Source organism: Pseudonaja textilis, chromosome 3 (assembly GCF_049901715.1).
Source record: "Pseudonaja textilis isolate UNSWEBS1 chromosome 3, rPseTex1.2, whole genome shotgun sequence".
Lineage (NCBI taxonomy): Eukaryota > Metazoa > Chordata > Lepidosauria > Squamata > Elapidae > Pseudonaja > Pseudonaja textilis.
The window spans coordinates 135,630,378-135,650,525 of record NC_141992.1 but is presented as its reverse complement, the minus strand read 5'-3'; the positions used below and the strand labels follow the sequence as shown (position 1 = coordinate 135,650,525).

General features: G+C 35.3%; 1 protein-coding gene across 8 annotated transcripts in view; it reads right to left on the bottom strand.

Annotated features, from left to right (window-relative positions):
* Positions 1 to 1,070: 1,070 nt before the first annotated feature.
* The window catches only part of HIVEP1 (HIVEP zinc finger 1), a 71,664-nt gene continuing 52,586 nt past the window's right edge, over positions 1,071 to 20,148 (bottom strand). For 7 of the 8 annotated variants that reach the window (XM_087930863.1, XM_087930858.1, XM_087930856.1 and 4 more), the window contains 5 exons: positions 15,340 to 15,467; positions 14,303 to 14,478; positions 12,858 to 12,959; positions 5,022 to 5,539; positions 1,071 to 2,830 (listed from right to left, as the gene is read on the bottom strand). In XM_087930863.1, coding sequence (XP_087786989.1) covers positions 1,664 to 2,830; positions 5,022 to 5,539; positions 12,858 to 12,959; positions 14,303 to 14,478; positions 15,340 to 15,467 — 2,091 coding nt within the window. In that variant the 3' untranslated portion in view covers positions 1,071 to 1,663. The remainder of the gene's footprint in view (positions 2,831 to 5,021; positions 5,540 to 12,857; positions 12,960 to 14,302; positions 14,479 to 15,339; positions 15,468 to 20,148) is intronic. The other variant, XM_087930861.1, reaches the window with a different exon arrangement.

Here is a 20,148-nt window from a genome sequence, read left to right as displayed (position 1 = left end):
TTAATGTTTATATAATGAATATTCAAATAGCCTTTAAATATTACATCTTACTTCTCATATCTAGTATGGACTAGGCTTGTATAGGATGTGATTCCTCGCAGCTTTTTTCCTCCCTATATATATACCTGTTGTATGATTCAACACTGTCACTCCTTCAAAGATAAGAGACAAACAACACCCATATTACTTGCTGTCTTGCCTTACTGAAGGAAATGCATCTGTTTTAAAGATATACTCTAAAACAGTGGCCCTCAAACCTTTGGACACCAGGAAGGACAGTTTTTCCATGGACTGGGGGGCGGGGGGGCGGCATGGTTTCGTGTGCTGCCTGGATCCCCTGCCTGAGAAGATGGGGCTTCTCCATTCACATGTACGGACTGGTTACTGGCAGGCCATGGACCAGTGCTGGTTCATAGCCTGGGGGTTGGGGACCCGTGCTTTAAAACCTTCACCATAGGCAAAACAGCTCCAGAACAAGTATAACTTAAACCTATAACATAAATGAACAGTTACTCTAGCATTTAAATCTTAACTTGGTTAAAAATGGTAACAACAGAAGTACCTTTTTTTCAATATTACATTTGCACAAAACAAGGCTTTATGCTTGCTTTTCATTAAAAATAAAAAGTAGCCTGAAGGGTTTACCATTGTCACAACTTTAGGTAACTATATTTATTTTTGTGAGTCTGACTTTAATAAAGCAGCCAAACTTAACAAGAAATAGCATGAGCCTTCCTTCGTTTTTTTTTTCTTTTAATAAAGGACTTTAACCCCCCCAAAAGTTGTTGTTTTTTGAGAATATAAAAAAAAAAATCTATTGAAACAACAAAAAAAAACCCACTCCGCATTCTGGAAGTTCTCTTTACAATACTGCTAAACAAAGAAATAGATCACTTTCCCAGTAACTCTTCTAAAAAACTAATTGGATCAGATAGAGAGGAACAAGGGAGAAGTTATTAGCAATGTATTTACAATTTTAATGTTTTTATCATTATTATCATCTTCGTCACAGAACAGAGTTGTTTTTTCTTGTTGGTTCATTTAGAAAGAGGTACAACTTAAGCCAGTAGTAAAGTCAGTAAACAAAAATTTTACTGAAATAGTTCAATAACACAGATATGGGATTTTTGTTTTAAGTGTAAAGCTAATGTCATACATGAGAAAAATGGACAGATTTTTCCTCTCCCCCCCGACTAATATGGGTACAATAAATATGGAGTTGTACATAACTGAACCTGTACATACAAACTTCGCCCCACAGCCATAAAAATCTACATTTAACAGTGCAACATATAATTTAATCATTTCATTTGACATAAGATTTTATTTACTTACGAAACAAAAGTAACTACTCAGGTTTAATGTACATATAATATATAATTTTGACAATCTGTACAGTTTTCTAAACATAAAACACAAAAAAGGCACAATTGTCTATACAACATGTACAAAAAAAATGGCCGGAGCTGACAAGAAACAACAATTATTGGTCAAGAGTTCATGATTGCACGAAGATTAGTAATGAGTTTGTGTCAGAAAATATGTGCTTTAAGTAAAAGGGAGGTTTGCAAAGAAACCTAGTAAGTGTTACTTTAAAAAAAACATACATACAAAACAAAACACCCGTAACCCCACACACAACCCAACATGAAACCAAAACACCCTAGGTTGCAATTACTAGTCTGTCCTCATCATCACTGCTGCCATCGCTCAAGTCGACCTTTGGCAGCCTTTTTGGCCGATGGAATTCTTTATCTTGAGGGACCATCGGATGTCCGGGGGAACTGGATAAAATGTCTGAATTCACTTTTGCAGGAGGCTCCGACCCAGAAGGCTGTCCCACCCGAACAGCACTAATATTGCACTTTGGTTTTTTGGGACTCTCCGAGTCAGAACTTTCAGAGTCCGGATTATCCGGGATATCACGTCGTCGACAGTCCCTTGCAGGGCCCATTTCCAATCGATTTTCGATGCTGTACCTCTTGTCGGCCGGTGCCTTCTGAGAAGATGGAGCACTGCCAATCTGAGCTGGGTCCGGAGTAGCTAAGCTTCCAGAACCCTGGTCTTGGAACGTTTCACAAGTGTTGTTTCTGGAGGGTGGTGGTTCTACAATCCCCTGATCATCTGTAGTCTTAGGGCTCACCGGAGGAGCTAAAGTTGGCAGTGCTATGTTTAATATTTGCAGGCCCGGAATGTGTGCCTGAGGGCTAGACGTGCGCTGAGAGGAAGGGTTTGCAGTCAATACTTGTAACCCTACGGCATTGAGCGTTAATCCCGAATGGTGTAACTGTGGTGCTAGGCTGGTGCCAGCCAGGCCTAAGATGTTCACCGTTTCCATGCTCAGGGATGGAAGAGGCTGCAGGGCTGGTGCACTCAGACTCTGGATGCTCGGCACATTAATTTGGCCTATCGGGATACAGGGAACCATGCTGTTCACTTCTGCTATACCAAGGTGATTTGCAGTGCTGGAGACTGCACAGGCTGGATTGCCAAGAGCACTTGTAGTTCTGTGGATCACGCTGACAGCAGGAATAGTGAGCTGCACTGGCCCAGCTGGAATGGGTAGAAAAGTAGAGTAGGTGGCTAAGCCAGCAGGGACCACGTGGATCCCCCCCACTGGAACCACTCCATAGGGACTCTTGGTTTGCTGTTGAGAATGCAAGGGGAGGTGGCTGAACAGATGAGTCTGGGGAGGTCCTAATTTCATGGTTTGTTGGTGTTCTCCATGTTTTTGCTCTTGCGTCTCTGCCAAAGGGGATGAAGAAACAGCCATTGTAGTTTGTGTACTCTGGTCTATGGGTACAGAAGGAAGTCTAATAGAAGCTGTGCTCTGCACAAGGAAAGAGAAAGCACGAGAAAAGTGGTTACGGTAATAATACTGAAATATGCATCTTAGGCTGAAATGCATACAATTTGATCCAGTTGTGAGACCTAAGTTTCAGTTCTTCAATGTTTTAGACTAAAAACAAGGGTGGAGTTCCTGGTCATTTGATTTCAAATTCATTTTGAGAATCCCCAAATATCCTCTCCTGTTTCTACAATTGATACATGACTGAACTCTATTTAAAGCTCTCAACATTCAAAATTCTTAGTGGAAAAGTTACATTAACCAGGACATATTATTTTTCTGAATAATTATCCAGGCAATATGGCCTTGTAGGTGGCATTAAAAATAATCTTATGATATTTCCAATGGTACCAGTGACAACCTGTGTCAAGATTGTAGCACTGTTCAGGCACTCTGAAACCAAAACAATCACAACATGAGCACTTCAATTAAACCTTCTCTGCTGAGGTAATTTAAATGAAGTTGGTTTCTCTACAGGCAACTGCACATCCAAGGTGGAAAGTGCCATGGAATTGAGCAGAAGAACCACCCAATGATATCCAAACTGAAAATAAACATTTTAATGTTAAAATCAGTCTAAATAGGGCTCAGAAAATAATTTAAACCATAATAATGCCAATGACAACAATTCTATTAAATTTAGAGGTGACCCGACTTCAGAATAACTCTCGGCAGCTTAATTTAACAAAAATAGAAAACGATATGAAAATGTTCATTTATGTCCAGGCAAGTCACACTCCATGAACATAACTGAAGGTCCTCTACAACCACCCCTACCCCTAAGGCCTTGAAGAACAGCCCAAGTTATAAAACATCATCAGGATGGGAACTACATAGATCTCTTGAGAAATTTCATTCAAAGAGTGTAGCACCACAACAGTCAGGGAATGTTTCCTGGATCCCAGTGGATGACATTGTTTAATTGAGGGGATTTGGAATTCACCAATTCTGGCTGATGGATAAAATCGATCTGAGAAATAAATTGCCTCTGTGCCATGAAGGATATATTAAAGGTGATAACATTGAATTGTATACAAATATAGGATATGGCCTTGTTTTAAAGCATCTTGCTAAAATGGACAATAGCAACCAGCTGACAGATTTATTTTTTGTATTCACAGTCAGAAGAAGGCTTCTTAAGAAGGACCTCCAAGATTTGTTATCTTGAAGAGGGCAGAAAAACACATGTCTAGGTCAGTTGAGTGAGTTAATCTCTTTCAAAATGCTATTAAATTCCAAAATGGATGAAAGTCAAGAAATACTGGTTGACAATTCATCCAACATAGTGGCCAGATCCTCAGTTCACAATAACCAAATCTGATGTAAAGCCGGATTAAGAAAGCATTCCAGAGAACTAAACATGGAAGTTTGCTATTATTAATACTGCCACAAAATAAGTAAAATAATGAACTTCTGTAATTCTAATTACAGTACCATGAATCTTATATCAAATGTTTTTCAGTTCTTTCTGAAAACCAGGAAACCAAATGGGCTTAGCCTGCAGCGTTTGGCAAATACGTCTTTAGTCCTCTTCTGTACATCATTCCATGGTTAGACTAAAGTTTAGACGTAAATAGCAGTGATGCTCAAAGTACTTGGACTATTTCAGATTGGTTTTAATTGATGCACTACTTTGCAGAAAGAATCGATTTCTGCTTTAAACCGTAACAGAAATGAGGACACACAGACACAATCCACTATTTTCCCCAATTCAAAATCATTCACATCAGCTAGTAGAATATAGCAAGTCCAGAATGTGATAAGCATCTAAGTCCACAGTTGGGCTACACAAAAACAACTTTAATGTGAATATTGAAACTAGGATTCTTCAATCCTACATTTTCAAATTCCTCAATTAGGTTGGGCGGAAAAACTGGAAACATCTGATGAGTATTACTTGGTAACTTCCGTTCTCTTCAATTCAGCCATTAGAATATGGATGCAAATTATATCAGTGTAACATTTTCAAAAATAAAACTGATACATTTCATTGTATGAAAGATTCACAACATGCAATCTGATTTTCCAATTTTGTAGTGATTCGTTTTTTGTAAATTCCCAGATCAGCATGGTTAATATCTATGTCCATTGAAAGCATAATAATAGCACTGCCTACCTCCCCTGCAATAAATTCTGGGTTGTTTTTTTTTAAAAAAAGAACGTTTGCTCTCACCTTCAAAGTTGCTGTAGTACTAATAGAAGGAGTGGTGCTTCTTAAGACTTCTTTTGTACCTGGGAAATCCACATACATCGGATGGCAGGGTGACGGATGAAATGTTTCTGAAGACACAGCAGGCTCTGTGCTTGTTGCTCTGTCTTGCATGCTTTCCTTTTTGGCTTCTCTGGAAATAGCTGCTACTGGTGGCCCTGAGTTCCTGCAGTCCAACTGCACTGTACTAAGTACTGTCATTTTTGTGAGAAGTGCTTTTGGCAGGCCATCCACGGAGTCTGTGTGAACCCCAGCAAAACAGTCCAAAACCCTGCTTTCTTCATCAGCGCTTGAAACCTCGTGAGAAGCATTTCTTGAGGGGTGATGCTGTGGGCTGGCTGAAACAGAGGGAGTAGCAGACAAAACTGATTCCGCTTGGCTGTCTTCATCATCGTCTTCATTATCATTGTCTTCATCTTCCGGCCCATCTGAATCGTCTGGATCAAATCCAGATGGTTCATAATTTAGGCGTTGCTTTTCACCTGTGAAAGAGAGCAAAATTAAATTCCCATCTAACAGTCCAGCAGTTCAGAGGAGATTCTTTGCATTGCATTTACTTTCCTTTTCTGAACATTAACTTCATCCAAGTAAATGGAAATATATGCAAAAATCCATATGAAACCTCCCTCCCCCACCCCAGCCAAAAAGTAGCATATTGGAATGAAGGACTTTAGACTGGTTGATTCCATAACTGGCAGAAGGTGGAAGAAACATTCAGACTTTTTTTTTTAAATAAAGGGAAATATTTTGATATGCAAGATATCCCCCTCAGATACATCACATTTCAGTTTTAATCAACTAACCATATGTAGGGTCACTAAGACATTACTAAGATTTAATAAAACCCTATGAAAGCGAAGTTAATGCAGTGTAACAGATGGATAGCAACCGTCTTTTCAGAGGGATAACCATGGTAGTCTTTTTCAGTGCAGAAAGCTCGTGTTATTTTTAATAATCCAGCAAACTGATTCCTTCATTGGCTTTTTCTTATTTATTTGATTTTTTTACTCTACTTTTTCATTCAAGGATCATGTTTTATTTATTGAATCCAATAAGTTCTTCCACTGCCCAAACATAATTCCATTTGCTAATACTGCTATTCTTCAAAATCTTATTCAATTTTACCTGAATTTTTAAAGCTGGTTTTTCATTAGAGTTGGAGGCTTAGGTTCAGGCCTTGGGTTAAATGAATATGAGAGGAAGAGGGGTGTTTATGGACTAAAGTAAAAATCTGTGATATATACACATTTTTCATAGCAGCTGTCTATCAATCCTATTGACACAGAATACAGATAGGTCATTCTAGTTTAAGAGATCATGACACTCTATATATTTTTCAAGGTAAAAGGTGAAAACAGGCTCTTTTGAATTTAAAATAATATAAAGATTCATATAAAATAAGTGCGTCTTCTTTCTTACTTATACACTGCCTTTAACCTATTAGCTTGAGGAGGGTAACTCTCTTAACTTATGAGGCTATTTGGCTGACAGAAAGAATGACTGAACCAAAATCACCAAGTAAATTATATGGTCAAGCTGAGATTTGAACTCTGATCAGGAAGTCTTCAGTTACCAGAATTTCCATCCCTAAATGATGTAGTTGCAAAAGGCAATCATGTAACCACATTGCTTAGCGGTGGCAATCCTGACTGCTGTTGTAACCTCAGGACTACATGGAGCCTTAAGCAAAGACTTCACGTGACCTCAATGAGGACAGGGTCAGAAGTCCCAGGAAATCAGGCTGTGGGGGAGAATATAGCCAGACAGGGGGTTGCTGCAGAGTTGCTACAGAGCTTGGGCTGTTGGGCGGGTGCTATGGAGGGGGAGGGAGTACCACAGACATTTGCTACAGTGAGGGGAAGAGGGGTGAAAAAATGGTGGGAGCAACTTCTGACTTCTTGCTGACTTCTCCATTGATTTTTGCCTTTGGAAAGCTGGCAGGAAACAATAGAAACTGCAATCACATGACTGCAGCTTGCTGTGATATCATAACCATGAACTAGCACCAAGTGCCCAGACTTCGATAACAGGACAGCAGGGTCACTGCAACAGCCAGAACCCTGAGGATCAGTTCTAGGTCCTCCTCATTCAGCAAACACAATAAAATATCTCTTTTTGTTGTTTATATTTCCAATGTAAATGTGAAGTGCCTTTATACATTCAAGACCATTTCTCTGGTGACATATGCATTTTATAAAAATTCTCTTTAAGATTATAATGTAGTGTAAATTTTAATCCTTTCTGCCATATATTTCCCTATTGTTGCACTGTATATCATAATAAAAACTTTTAGCCCACTTTATCATACTATCTTTCATTTCTTCTACTTTTATTTCCAATCTCAATAAAAGCTTATATATTTTAGCAATTCCACATTCACCATTTGTACACAATTTTATTTCAAGCTCAGTTTTACAGTGCTCAAAAGCATACTCTTTTGTTTACTTTAAATCTTTCTAATAATTATAAATAAGAAAATTAGCAATTACTATATTTTCTGCACTATAAGACACACCTGACCATAAGGCGCACTTAAGTTTAGAGGAGGAAAACAAGAAAAAAAATATTAGATAGGTGTCCTCTCATGTGCCAGCTCTGCCTATTGATTCCTGCACTGCGGAAAAGAGACAGAAGAGGCAGGCAATTAGAAAGGCAGAGGAGGTAGGGTTCAGCATTGTAAAAAGACACACACACCCCGCTGTGGCCTGACTGCTATTCACCAAAGGACCGGCACCAACATTTCCCCCCACTTTGTGGGGGGGAATGTGTCTTATGGAGCAAAAAATACAGTATATTCCTCTGCCACCAATTGTTCTTTTGATTTTATTTTGTATTCTGATTGACAAAATTCCACTATCTCACAAAAATTAGCCATTTATGTTTGCCTATTATTTCTGAATCAGAGATCATAACCTTAGAACTACATGTAATAAACAATGCTATTCTTAAATTCACAGTGATCAACCTGGGAGAAAAAGTATAGATTCCAAACAACTGAGGAACTGCTGTTGATTGCTCTCAAATTCATTCTGAAACTCTGAATCATATGAATCATTATAGTGATTAATACATTTTACAATACAAATAATCAAGAAACAGTTGCTTTTGAGAATAAAAATTATTCCCTCTACATGCTCCAGTACTGAGTAATGCTTACCTTGCTAAAATGTTATTAGTAAGGTCTGAAGTAAGGTCTAATATGGTTAGGGTTATGTTGTCTTCCCTTTTCCCTAATAAAATGCTTCTTAGGAGCTTCACTAAAAAGTTTTTTAATGCCATCCATGCTAACTTTAAATATTAGAGTTGATGAAAATGATAAATGTTGAAGAAATGATATAGCAATAGCACTTAGATTTATATACCCCTTCATAGGGCTTTTACAGACTTCTCTAAACGGTTTACAGAATTAGCATATTGCCCCCAACAATCTGGCTCCTCATTTTACTGACCTCAGAATGAGGGAAGGCTGAGTCAACCTTGAGCCTAGTGAGATTTGAACTGCCAAATTGCCAGTAGCCGGCAGTCAGCAGAAATACCCTGCAGTACTGCATTCTAATCGGTGCACCACCATGACTCATTCAATATAATATTGAATAAGATATTTTTTCTTTCTGTACTGTACTTAATGTTTTTCTACTTCAACCAAGTTATTTGCATTGTGATTTAATTACTATTAAATTTAAAAAGTATTTATGAATCATTGAAGATTTAAACTCTCAAGGAAATTTTATCTATAAAATTTCTATAGCCATATTTGATAAAATATGGCTATTATTTAAACTAACAACGAATCTATGTAAAGATCCAAATATTTTATTTTCTTTATGCGTAAAATACCATATGCATAACACATTCATTAACTTATCACTTATGGTAGTGAAAAAAACCACTTTCCTTATGGGACATAAAGCTATAAACGAAGTATAGTAATGCCAAATTTAAATAAATGTAAATATAGAAATATAAAACATTATGATAGAAAGGTTTTCATATAGACCATATTAAGTTTTCATAATGAAAATCCCTTTCTGTGTAGAAAAGATGTTTTACATAAATTTGTATCTATCACACTTTTAGTTTTACATATTTCCTTGCTTAAATTTTAAACGTCTGAAAATTTGAATTATATTTATATCTGTTTTGTTTTTATTCTTTCTTTCTAATACTGACATCCACTGGAAAAACTCATATTGAAACAATTTAAAAGCATCAAAGATTTAAAATTTATCCTGAAATAATACTGCTTACTGGCTGTCAAGCTCTCTTTTTTTTAAAGTAAAGTATTATTCAAATAGTTTTCTACTGTTGAAGGGGCTCTTGTCATCAACCCAAAACTAGAAAATATACAGATTTTACCACATAAATAAATATCTTGGTGGGAAAATGTTTGGTAAATTGTGCTGCAATCTTCTGCAGAAATTAAATATTAATCTTTGCTAGTATTCACTAATATATTTGTATTAATTAAAATTTTGGAGAAGAGTCACCTTTTAAACATTTCTGAAGTTCAGATCGACACTTTAAGAATTGTGAGTGACCTGAAACTAGACCTGGATATACTTTTATAGAAATTCCATGGAATTCAACAGAAACCTCTTCCAAACAAATGAATTTGGGATTGGGCATTTGTTATCTAAATGGAATGTGCAATGAAAGCTTGGGCAAGCACTGTGGAAAATGATACACCTAAATTGTACTATATCACTTTGAATGGTTCACCTGGCCTGACAGCTTAGCTCAGAAGCCAGCATTCCAAACATATTAACCTTATATTTTGGGTGGGAAGAACATTCTTTAGATCGAGAGATGAAAGACGGAAGGGTGATTGGGAACATAAAAGGGAAACTAAGTGGTATTTACTAATACCCAAATGATAGCGAATCTGAAACCAGAAAACATCACAAAATCACACAATTTACTAATCCTGCTGTTTTAAATCTTCCCAATCATTAATCAGCAAGTCTCACAAAACCAAATTGAAACTATATGACAACTACGATGGAAAGTTCACAAATTCTTGTTGACCAACAATAGCTTTTCTAAAATAAAATAAAAATACATTCTAGTTCCTCCTTTCACTCAAAAACTGTCCAATCTGAAAAGTTATTCTTCTGCTTTAAAATACAGGAAAATCAAATAAGAGACATATAAGGATGGAGAATAGCTAATAGAGTGGCTTGAATTTCTATCTGAGCATTAACCTTAATGTTTTTTTGTTATTTCTTATGAAACAGATAACAAATGATGAAAAAAGACTAGGAAAAATAATCAATATATTTAACAGAAATGTAAATGCTTTCATGATAATTTAAAGTGTAATTATGTTCACTACAATGCAGGCTGCAATCCAGACAACCACAAAAATCAGTCTGTTGGCTGCAGATATAAAAACAAAAACCCACTCCTTGGGATAATATAGGTAAGCACTACTTATAACTTAGAATCTCATTGGCCAGATTGAGACCATCATGCTCTGTTGTCATGCCTATCAATTTTCTAAAATATTTGTAGCATTTTAGCTCATGAACTTGAGAAGGTTCAGGGTTTGTATCTAGAACAGAAATATAAATTTGAAATTGCACTTTTCTTAATGTATTCAGATAGTCCTCAAATTTCTGTCATATGTCACGATGGTAATCAGTCAAAGAACCCACAGGGCCACCTTCATTTTTGCAATAGTTGTTAAGCAAATGCTGTGGTTGAAAGCGAAACCATTGTCTGGAATGATCATTTTTTGCAAGAAACCAGAAGTAAAAGATGATTTCCAGCAAAAAAAAAGTTGTAAATTGCTGTCACGTGACCGTGAGATGCTAGAAATGCCTGTAAATGTGTGTCAGTTACTAAGTGTCCAAATGTGACTACATTTGGGGTGGGGGAGATGTCAGAAATTCAAACCTGGCTATAAGTACCTTTTTGCAGATCCATTGTAACTTTGAATAGTTGCTAAGCAACTGATCATAAGTCAAGGACTACCTATATCCAAAAACTATCCTTAGATATTCTGGGAGGAGGGTCACCACACAAATACACAGCACATATTTTACTAAATAGAATGCTGTCTGGTTTTCAAAGATTGAAAAACTTTAAAGGTTCAAAACCATTCAAAACTTTTAATTACTTAAAGTATTTCAACCTAGTGATACTGGATGGAGAACAACACCTAAAATATAAAATAGAGCAAAGATTAAATTGGCTTATTATTGCATCTTTGAATGTCCAAAATAATGGAAAGGAAGAGATAAGGTAGAATTCATCATTTCTGTAATAATGGCTTGGGTCTTTTCACTCGCAATGCACTCATTTCAGAAGCACCAAGGCACTTCTGGGTTAGAAGGATCAGCTGATAACATCACTGTTGCCTGGGGGACCCCCGGTTGGGGCTGCTTTCATGTCCCCGGCAGGAGCTGAAACAAAGGCCAGGAGTAGACATCCCACAGCACCACTTGGGTCTCAAATGCGGCCTTGTTAACCTCCAAGCCAGCATCCTAACCACTCAAGCCACCATGATCCTGCCTTTTCACTGATTTTGGGATTTCTCAGTTTGATAGGTAGCATTTTGAATGTGAGCATTATGAGTGTTCTCAGTTGTTATTTCTGCTACTTTTAATTTCTATGCTTTTTGTTGTTTTTTTCCTCTGGTTTTAATTGCCCTAGAGTCATGTTTATGAGATGGGTAGCCATCTCAATTTATTAAATAAATAAAAAATGAAACTTAAGCTCTAGGTTTGCTGCCATTTACTGATAGTTCATTCTTTTCCAGTGAATCACAATTCTGTCATCTCCTTATTAGGTCATTTTGCAGAATGCATAAACTAAGCCTTCATGTTTGCTGGTAGATTTTGGACAATGGGTACATCTTTCTGAGATAAATTAACAGATTCAGATCTAAATATTTGATATTTACCTACCAACGTGCAGTATTTTCATATTCTACATAATAACTTTCCCCAGCCGGATATCCTTTCCCTAATTGTCAAACTGTATAACCTTTGGAATTTTATGAGTTGAAGACCAGTTGAAGAGTAACAGGTTGGCAAAGTTGTTGTAGAGGAATGACCAACAGATAATTGCTGTAACTGAATATAAAGGAATAGCATACAAGAATTTTTTAAACCCAGTGCTATCCATATATACTGAATTACATCCACCATTAAATATTAGAATTTATAGCCTAATACATTGGGGGTGGGGTATCCAAATTAGGAAATTTTGCTTTAGATCCTAATCTAATCCATGGGGTCTATTTAATATAGACAATAATCTCCCCCTTTGAATCCCTATTTATAAATTTTTCAATCTGTTTGTTTTATTTATTAGATTTATTATTAGATGGATTTATCCATCTTGTTCGAATACAATTCTGGGGTAGTTTATAAACATTTATATGGATCCTCTTTTGCTCCTAATTGAATACATTATATACCTCAGTGGATAAAAGTATCCTTTATCTAATATGCTCTATTCCCTGACTCAAATTAGGATCTCAAAATAGACATTTCAATCTTATTGTATAGATGAGTCAGAATTAAATTGGATTTAATTCATTCAAGTTGGATTAAATGGAGGCTTGCGAATTTTCAAAACTCTTTGCGACGTTATTACTTAAAGAAATTTGGTGAGTAAATTAAATTTCTGAAGTGTACCATTTGAAATGCACCTGAACTCTAAATGAATTGGCTGTGCAATGTATTGAAATGCTTCTTCCATGAAAGCAGCTGAATAGGAGGCCTGAGCAGAGAAGGGGAAATGTCACAAGCCTCAATACACAATTGAAAATTTAAGAGTTATGAAAACCTTTACCATAGTCTTCTAGATCTTGGTCATCTATTAATCCCACGGAGACTCCCAAATCCATACACTTCTTGCTATGCGCTTTGGACTTCATATGTTTTGTCAAATTTCCTAAAATAAAAAAATAAAAAACAAAACCAATAATGTGCTGTTTTACTTTTAAAGTTGAATGCACAGCAGCACCATAAACATGCCAGTTGTCACATATATGAGGTATGATGCTATGGTTTGTGATAGCTTTATCATAAATTATACAGACTTATAGGAAGTCAATAAATTACTTTTGCTCTCAAGGATTTTAACATCATTTTTGATACTCTTATCTAGACTAAGCAAAATCAGGTTTATAAATATAACTGGTTAAAAAGGCAATGGCTAACTATTTCTATACTGTTGTTAAGAAAACTATATCTACAGGAGTTGAACCTGATTTGAAGGAGACTTTAAAGGAAAGTAAGCCAGACTGTTGTTGATTTTCTAATATTTGCTGTTTTATTGATATTTTTGCAGTGCTTCTTATACCGGACAATGATTAGATTTATTTAGTTGTAAGAAGCCTTGACATAATTAAAAGAACCAATTTTATAATATCATGCAATCATTTTTCTTCTATAGTTTCATAAAATGTGAACTTATATTTGCATTTCCTTTAATCAAAATAAGCAATAAAATAAACCAGTTTGTTAAAGTTAAATGCTATGAGGAAGCAGAATTACACAAAAGCTCTGATTGTGAATGTCATCTCACTTTCATATAATTTACAAAAAGGTTAATATTTTTTTTAACCATCTAGACTGATGGTGCAACAAATAGATACCAGCATGCCCCTAACACACAGTGCTAATTATTTGTTCAAAGATAATGATTTGGTATTTTGGGCAATCAAATGTTTTCAAAATATTCTTACATTTTACATCCTTGACTACAGTAACTCCTTATAAAAACCAGGAGAAATAGTAGCTTACCCAAATCAACACAATTATATATTTTTTAATACTGAGCCAAGCCGGAATTAATCGCAAGAATAAAAATTACAAAATCAATACCGTTGCAGGGTTTGTCTGCCTGACAAATGGCTGTATGACCAAATATATACAGGGTGTGTTCTCAAAAGGGGCAGATTCTTCTGTATCCAAAATTCCTCTTGGGTGTTTTGGCATGCAAGGAAAGTCTTATTCATACTTAAGTAAGACATAGACATGACCCATTATAAATTATTTTAAAGTTCTCATAGCTTTATAATAACTTTCCAAATCTTGAAGCAACAGTTTTAAAAATGGCAAAAAATCTCTATAATCTCTATAGTTTGTCATTTATAAAGTCTATATAATTTACAGAAAGCCACCTTGATCATGTATTAATTTAAATCTGACATGTCAAGCAAAAAAGTATCTGCTAAAGCATCCTAGGGATGGAGGGGACCCAAAGCAATGATCCACGAACAACTGAACTACCTTTAGTCTTGAAGGAAAAATTGCAATAATTGCAATGATATGGACGGACATCGGTATGCGTGCGAATATGTTTCTTCAACATACTGGGCTTTTTACAGCGTATCCCACATTCTTCACATATATATTTTCCTCTTCCTCTCCCGCGAACATAGACATATTCTTCATTTGATTTATATCTAGTTTAAATGGGACAGAAAATATTCTAATGTGAGCAACAGTATTATGGGAATAAATATCAGGCATGGAATCTGGAAAACACTTGAAATAGAAATTAGCTCATCAACTCTGATGTTGCAATGTTTTAAAAGTTCATTTTTTAAAAAATTACAATTTGAAAATGTGAGAACAGCAGTCCAGCACTACAGTCTGGTTTAAAAAAAAAGGAAAATGATAAATTTGGAGTGCCAGGAAACATCCTAGAGCAGTGTTTTGCAAACTTGGCAACTGAGATGTGTGTATATCAACTCCTAGAATTCCCCAGTCAGATTTCCCACACACCTAAAAGTTGCCAAAAGTACTGTCCTAGTTTACTGAAAAGAAAGCACAGTGGGGTGTTTTGCTTAAAGTTCTATATGTATTTGTGTGTGTGTTCCTGAAAATCACAGTGTATTTTAAATGAAATAGTTTGTTTTGGGGCAACATGTGATTTTGAACACTGGAATGTGACTTCTCTAATGCCCAGTTATGGTTTTGTGCTCTGGAGTTAGCCCTTTTATTTTACTTTTCACCAAGCTACACTTTCTTTAAACTCATAAATTTTCTTTCCCGGAAATTCATGTTTTGTGACTTGATGCACCCATAACGATTCTGAGAAATAGCATAATATATTCAAGCTGTCAAATGTTTCTACTTGGCTTCAAAAGACTCGGGTGCCTGTTATCTTCTACCCAAAAGCTGTTAAACAAATTTGCTAGAAGTTGTGCTAAAAGAATCAACAATGCAATTCTATGTCACAAAAACAGAGGGTGAAATAATCAGATTTCAGTTCGAAATAATCAATAAAATTACAGCACTTTTAGGAAAAAAGAACCACTCACCCTCCATCAAATATTTTAACTCTTCTTGGCTCATTTTTGGCTATGTTCTCAATATCTTGATCAGTACTTAGTTCAGAGTTTTCTTTATTGCTGAATTTCTTTGCTGCCTTTTGTTTAACTAATGCCTGCTGGGATAAATGTAAATCAACTCTTACAAGTTTAACTAGCAGATTAGTAGCATTTGTTAATATAGAAATCAAACCTACACCTCAGGCAAAATTATTCTATAAGTAGGGTACAATCCAAGCCATTTGTGCATCTAATATTAACCAATTCAGGATGCATGTATACGTTACAAATCAGTTCCTTTTACATTTTGATCTAATATGTCTTAACGTGATTGATAGATCCATCAATATCAGCTGTCAGACTGCTTTCATAAGCAACAATTTGCATATTAAGATTGAAAATAATTAGCCTTAGCTCAAATTATAGAATTGCCAGACAAAGTAGATTTATGTGAGTAGAAGCACCACTGATTACAATGAGATTAATCGTTTAATGCAATTAGGAATGGAATCATGCCTTTTATAAGTAAAAGAACTTTACATATATGCAATATGCTCTTTCTGTAAGCCCCTGTTGCTGCATGTCAGATTTATTACAAAGAAATACTATATGTTATTAAAATTTGTCTTCAAGAACCAAGTCTCTCCTATGTATGCACAGATTATAAATCCGTGTATATTCAAGATTTATTCTATAATTACGCATTGTAAAATAGATGTAAAATATGGGTATGGAATTCACTGTATTGGAAAAAATTTTCACATTTCTGGTAAGACTGTCAGAGAAAACATGAAATTTTTATAGGCTACACCTGCTGATATTAGATCAGTAAATGGAGAATTTTCTCTCTACAAATCAAAAGATACAATTTCTAGAACTATTTCTCGTATTACTAGTAATGGCATAATAAATTATACAAAATATTTTGATCAACTTTTAGCATTCATACAGTTAGGCCAATTCAGCATTTCTTGTAGCAAAACCTATGTATACATCCATCTATTACTCCTCTTGTCTTCACATATATACTGGATAAGGTTAACATACTGAGAAAAGAAAACCAAGCTGTGCTTTATTCTCTCTTCCCTCTACAACCCATTTTCCTTCTCTTTGATATCTTTAGTGTTGACTGGACTTTTTATTCAAGAACTGGATAAAAAGGCTACAAAGAAATAATGAACAACACAAACTTAGCTCTAGCCTCATTCCTAATGATTATCTATACTGCAGACATTATATAATACCCACTTCCATTAAGTACCAAGTCTGGGGTACCATCCATTCAGTGCTTTTGATTCATGTCCCATTCATGACTATGTGTGTTGTGTATTACTTTTATTAACACCAGGAAAACTTCCAAGAATCCTCGCTGGTATGGCCATGCTGCCTGAGAATTCAGGGTGTTGTATTCTCAACATGAAGAATACATTAGGTGGGCTAGGCATTTAATCATGAATCGTTTTATTTATTGTGCAATTCATCCATAAATATTTACAGCTATACTAGTGATAGGAAATGCTGTTGCTGTTTAGTGAAAAAAAATCATTGGCCTGAATATGGACAATAATAAAATTTTATTTGATTCACTACTTTGCTGCATATTAATTGAATCAAAAACTGAGACCACTGTAGAGGGCATTTATTTAAAGTCTTTGGGCTCCTGATTGCAATTCATGGCTGTTAATTATAATATTCATAGGCAGGCAGTGAATGCAAAGTGGAAAACTTTGTTTTCAAACTAAGCTAACCAAAAGTTAAATGTAAGTTTTTAAAAATTCTGATTCTTTGACAATAACCAAATTTGTTTTACTCTATGCCACTGCATTTATTCATTCTATTTATCATGACACCTTACAGAGAGAAACTATAATTGTATCCAGAATCACCTACCATACTGAAGCTAGAAAAGTATACAGTTCAGAAACATGGTAATTCAGGTAGTAGCAAGTATAAGGCCAGTTTTTATTTGAACAGATATCCTTGTTTCCTCCATCTTGGTGTCAATTCAGAAATGTGGATTTTAACTTCTAGAATTCCCAGAAATGAACATGCCCACACATATGGGGCAACTAGTTTCTGGAAAGCTGAGTTATCCAGGCCAGGCTAATTGAAATAATGAACTATCAGAAAAGAGCACATGCAAAATGCGCTGCAATTATGATTAAGTTGAAGGTACTCACATTTTGAGTAATAGTTTTTGAGGTCAAAACAAATTCAATTCTACAGACTGGGGCAGAGCCTTTTAAAAGCATATTCTTTTCACTCATACTTTCTTCTTTATTGTTTTCAGTTTTCTACTGAAATCTTATATCCTCCACTGATAACATGCACGTAATCCTGATTGACTGTAAATTTCACATTTTCAAATTATTTACCTCTTAATCCTAATGGGGTTTTAATCAGCACAAGATAGTTCAGGGACGAGCCAAGCAGCAGCAGCTGATATATGGAAACTATAACATCAAATATAGTATTTAAAAGACCACTATGCTGGCAGGTAATGTTCTCCTTTTTAAAAAAGAAATACTGCACTGCTCCCTCAAAATGGCCCCAAAATGAAAATAATATTTTATAGAGTTCCTTATTTTCTAGTACTTGAAAGAAGATATCAGTCATAAGAGGAGGTACGTGTTCCTTACATTACAGCTCAAATGTTTTTGTCAAGGAAAACTAAATTCTGTAATCTACATAAACTACACAAATAAACCAGATTGTGTTTTCCATTTGTTTCCCATAACTAATTTAGTGAGCCAAAAAGTCTAATTACTGATGATGATGACCAATGAATCCTCTAATCCTATGGAATTAGTCTGAGGTAAATCACACTGAAGAAACGTAAGTATTTGGGGGGGATAATATCTCATCCTGTGCTGGCATACAGTTCACATACACCAATAGAAATATCTAGTATAACAAATATAATGAAGACTGAAAGATTGTTGGTACTGTAGTAAGAGAAAGAATGGAAATTCTAAGGTGTACGTGAATGACAAACTTGCCTCATATACAGGTACGCCTCAACTTAATGACAATTGAGCCCAAATTTTCCATGCTAAACAAGACAGTTGTTAAGTGAGTTTTGTCCCATTTTACCAACTTTCTTGCTAGTTATTAAGTGAGTCACTGCAGTTGTTAAGTTAGTAACATGGTTGTTAAGTGAATCTGGCTTCCCCATTGACTTTGCTCATCAGAAGGGTGACCACAGAACATTGCAACCGTAATAAATATATGCCAGTTGCCACATGTCCAAACTTTTAACACATGACCATGGGGATGTTGCAGTGGGAATAAGTGTCAAAAACAGTCATAAGTCACCCTTTTTCAGTGCTGTTGTAACTTTGGTCACTAAACAAATAGTTATAACTTGAGGACTGCCTGTACATGTATTGTAATCCAAAATAAAAAACTTCACTAGATAGTCTATTAATATAAGTAACATCCACCAATATTTCCAATAAATTCTGAGAATGAGATCTCAAATTACTTAGTTTAGACCAGGGGTAGGGAAACTTGGCTCTTTTATCACTTATAGACTTCAACTCCCAGAATTCCTGAGTGAGCCATAAAAGGTTCCCCATCCCTGGCCTACTGGTTTTTCAGTTGTGGGGGAATTAATTTTTGACTTGAATGGGACTGTTTAATATACAAATGTAAGACATACGTTTTACATTTGTATATTAAACAGTCCCATTCAAGTCAAAAATTGATTCCCCCCACAACTGAAAAACCAGTAGGCCAGGGATGGGGAACCTTTTATGGCTCACTCAGGAATTCTGGGAGTTGAAATCCATAAGTGATAAAAGAGCCAAGTTTCCCTACCCCTGGTTTAGTGAGTCAAAAAGTTCCTTTTCTATAAACCTAAGCCTAAACCATATGGAAACTGGACAAAATCAGTTCATATTAGCCTAAAATTGTTTGTTCAAGATTCTCACCCAGATTCTCAGTACCTTGACTCAACCTACATGAATAATCTGTTACCAAAGGGAGTCCCTTTGAAATAGAGGTATACCATAAACCATTCCTTGATTACAACTTAATAATTATTACTGATAATATTGATTACTATATAATTGAATTTATACTATTATCCATTGGTTGGGTTTCTCTGTGATTTCAGATTTGCAGAATACCTATGTTTAGCAATATTGATTGAATGTACTAGAGCACATAATCTTATCAGTGAATTATATTGTGTGGCTCCTATTATTCATGTTTAGCTTAAATCTTAAGAGCAATTTTTAATCTTTTTAAACAATGTAATATATTCAGCTGTTCATAATGAACTAATAGTATATTTTAAAAACTACCTGTGATGTTTTATTTTTGCTTGTTCATTTGCACTTTATTGCATTTTTGTGGTTCATTTATTTATATTATTTGTAATTTTCTTTCAAATGCCTCATAATAGTAAAAAGAAAAAAAAAATGTAGCTATATATAATTCAGCTAAATGACCTTAGTATGTGATATAAAGTATACTGAATGAGCCCCAGTATAATGTTTAGTGCTTATGACTCTATATGTTCAAATATCCTTGCAGTTTGAATATCTGGTAGATATTTACAGTTATGTATCAAGTTTCTCTTCCTGAATGATAGACGCTCTCTACCACAGGCCAATGTGTCCAAACCGCAGGCCGCATGTGAACAGCTAGTAATACAGTTCCACAAGATCATAAACTTTTAACATTATGCAATTTATAAATATTAACTATATTATATATTTTATATGCAACCAAGACAATTCTTCACTCAATGTGGCTCAGGCAAAGCAAAAATTTGGACAACCATGCTCTCCAGCT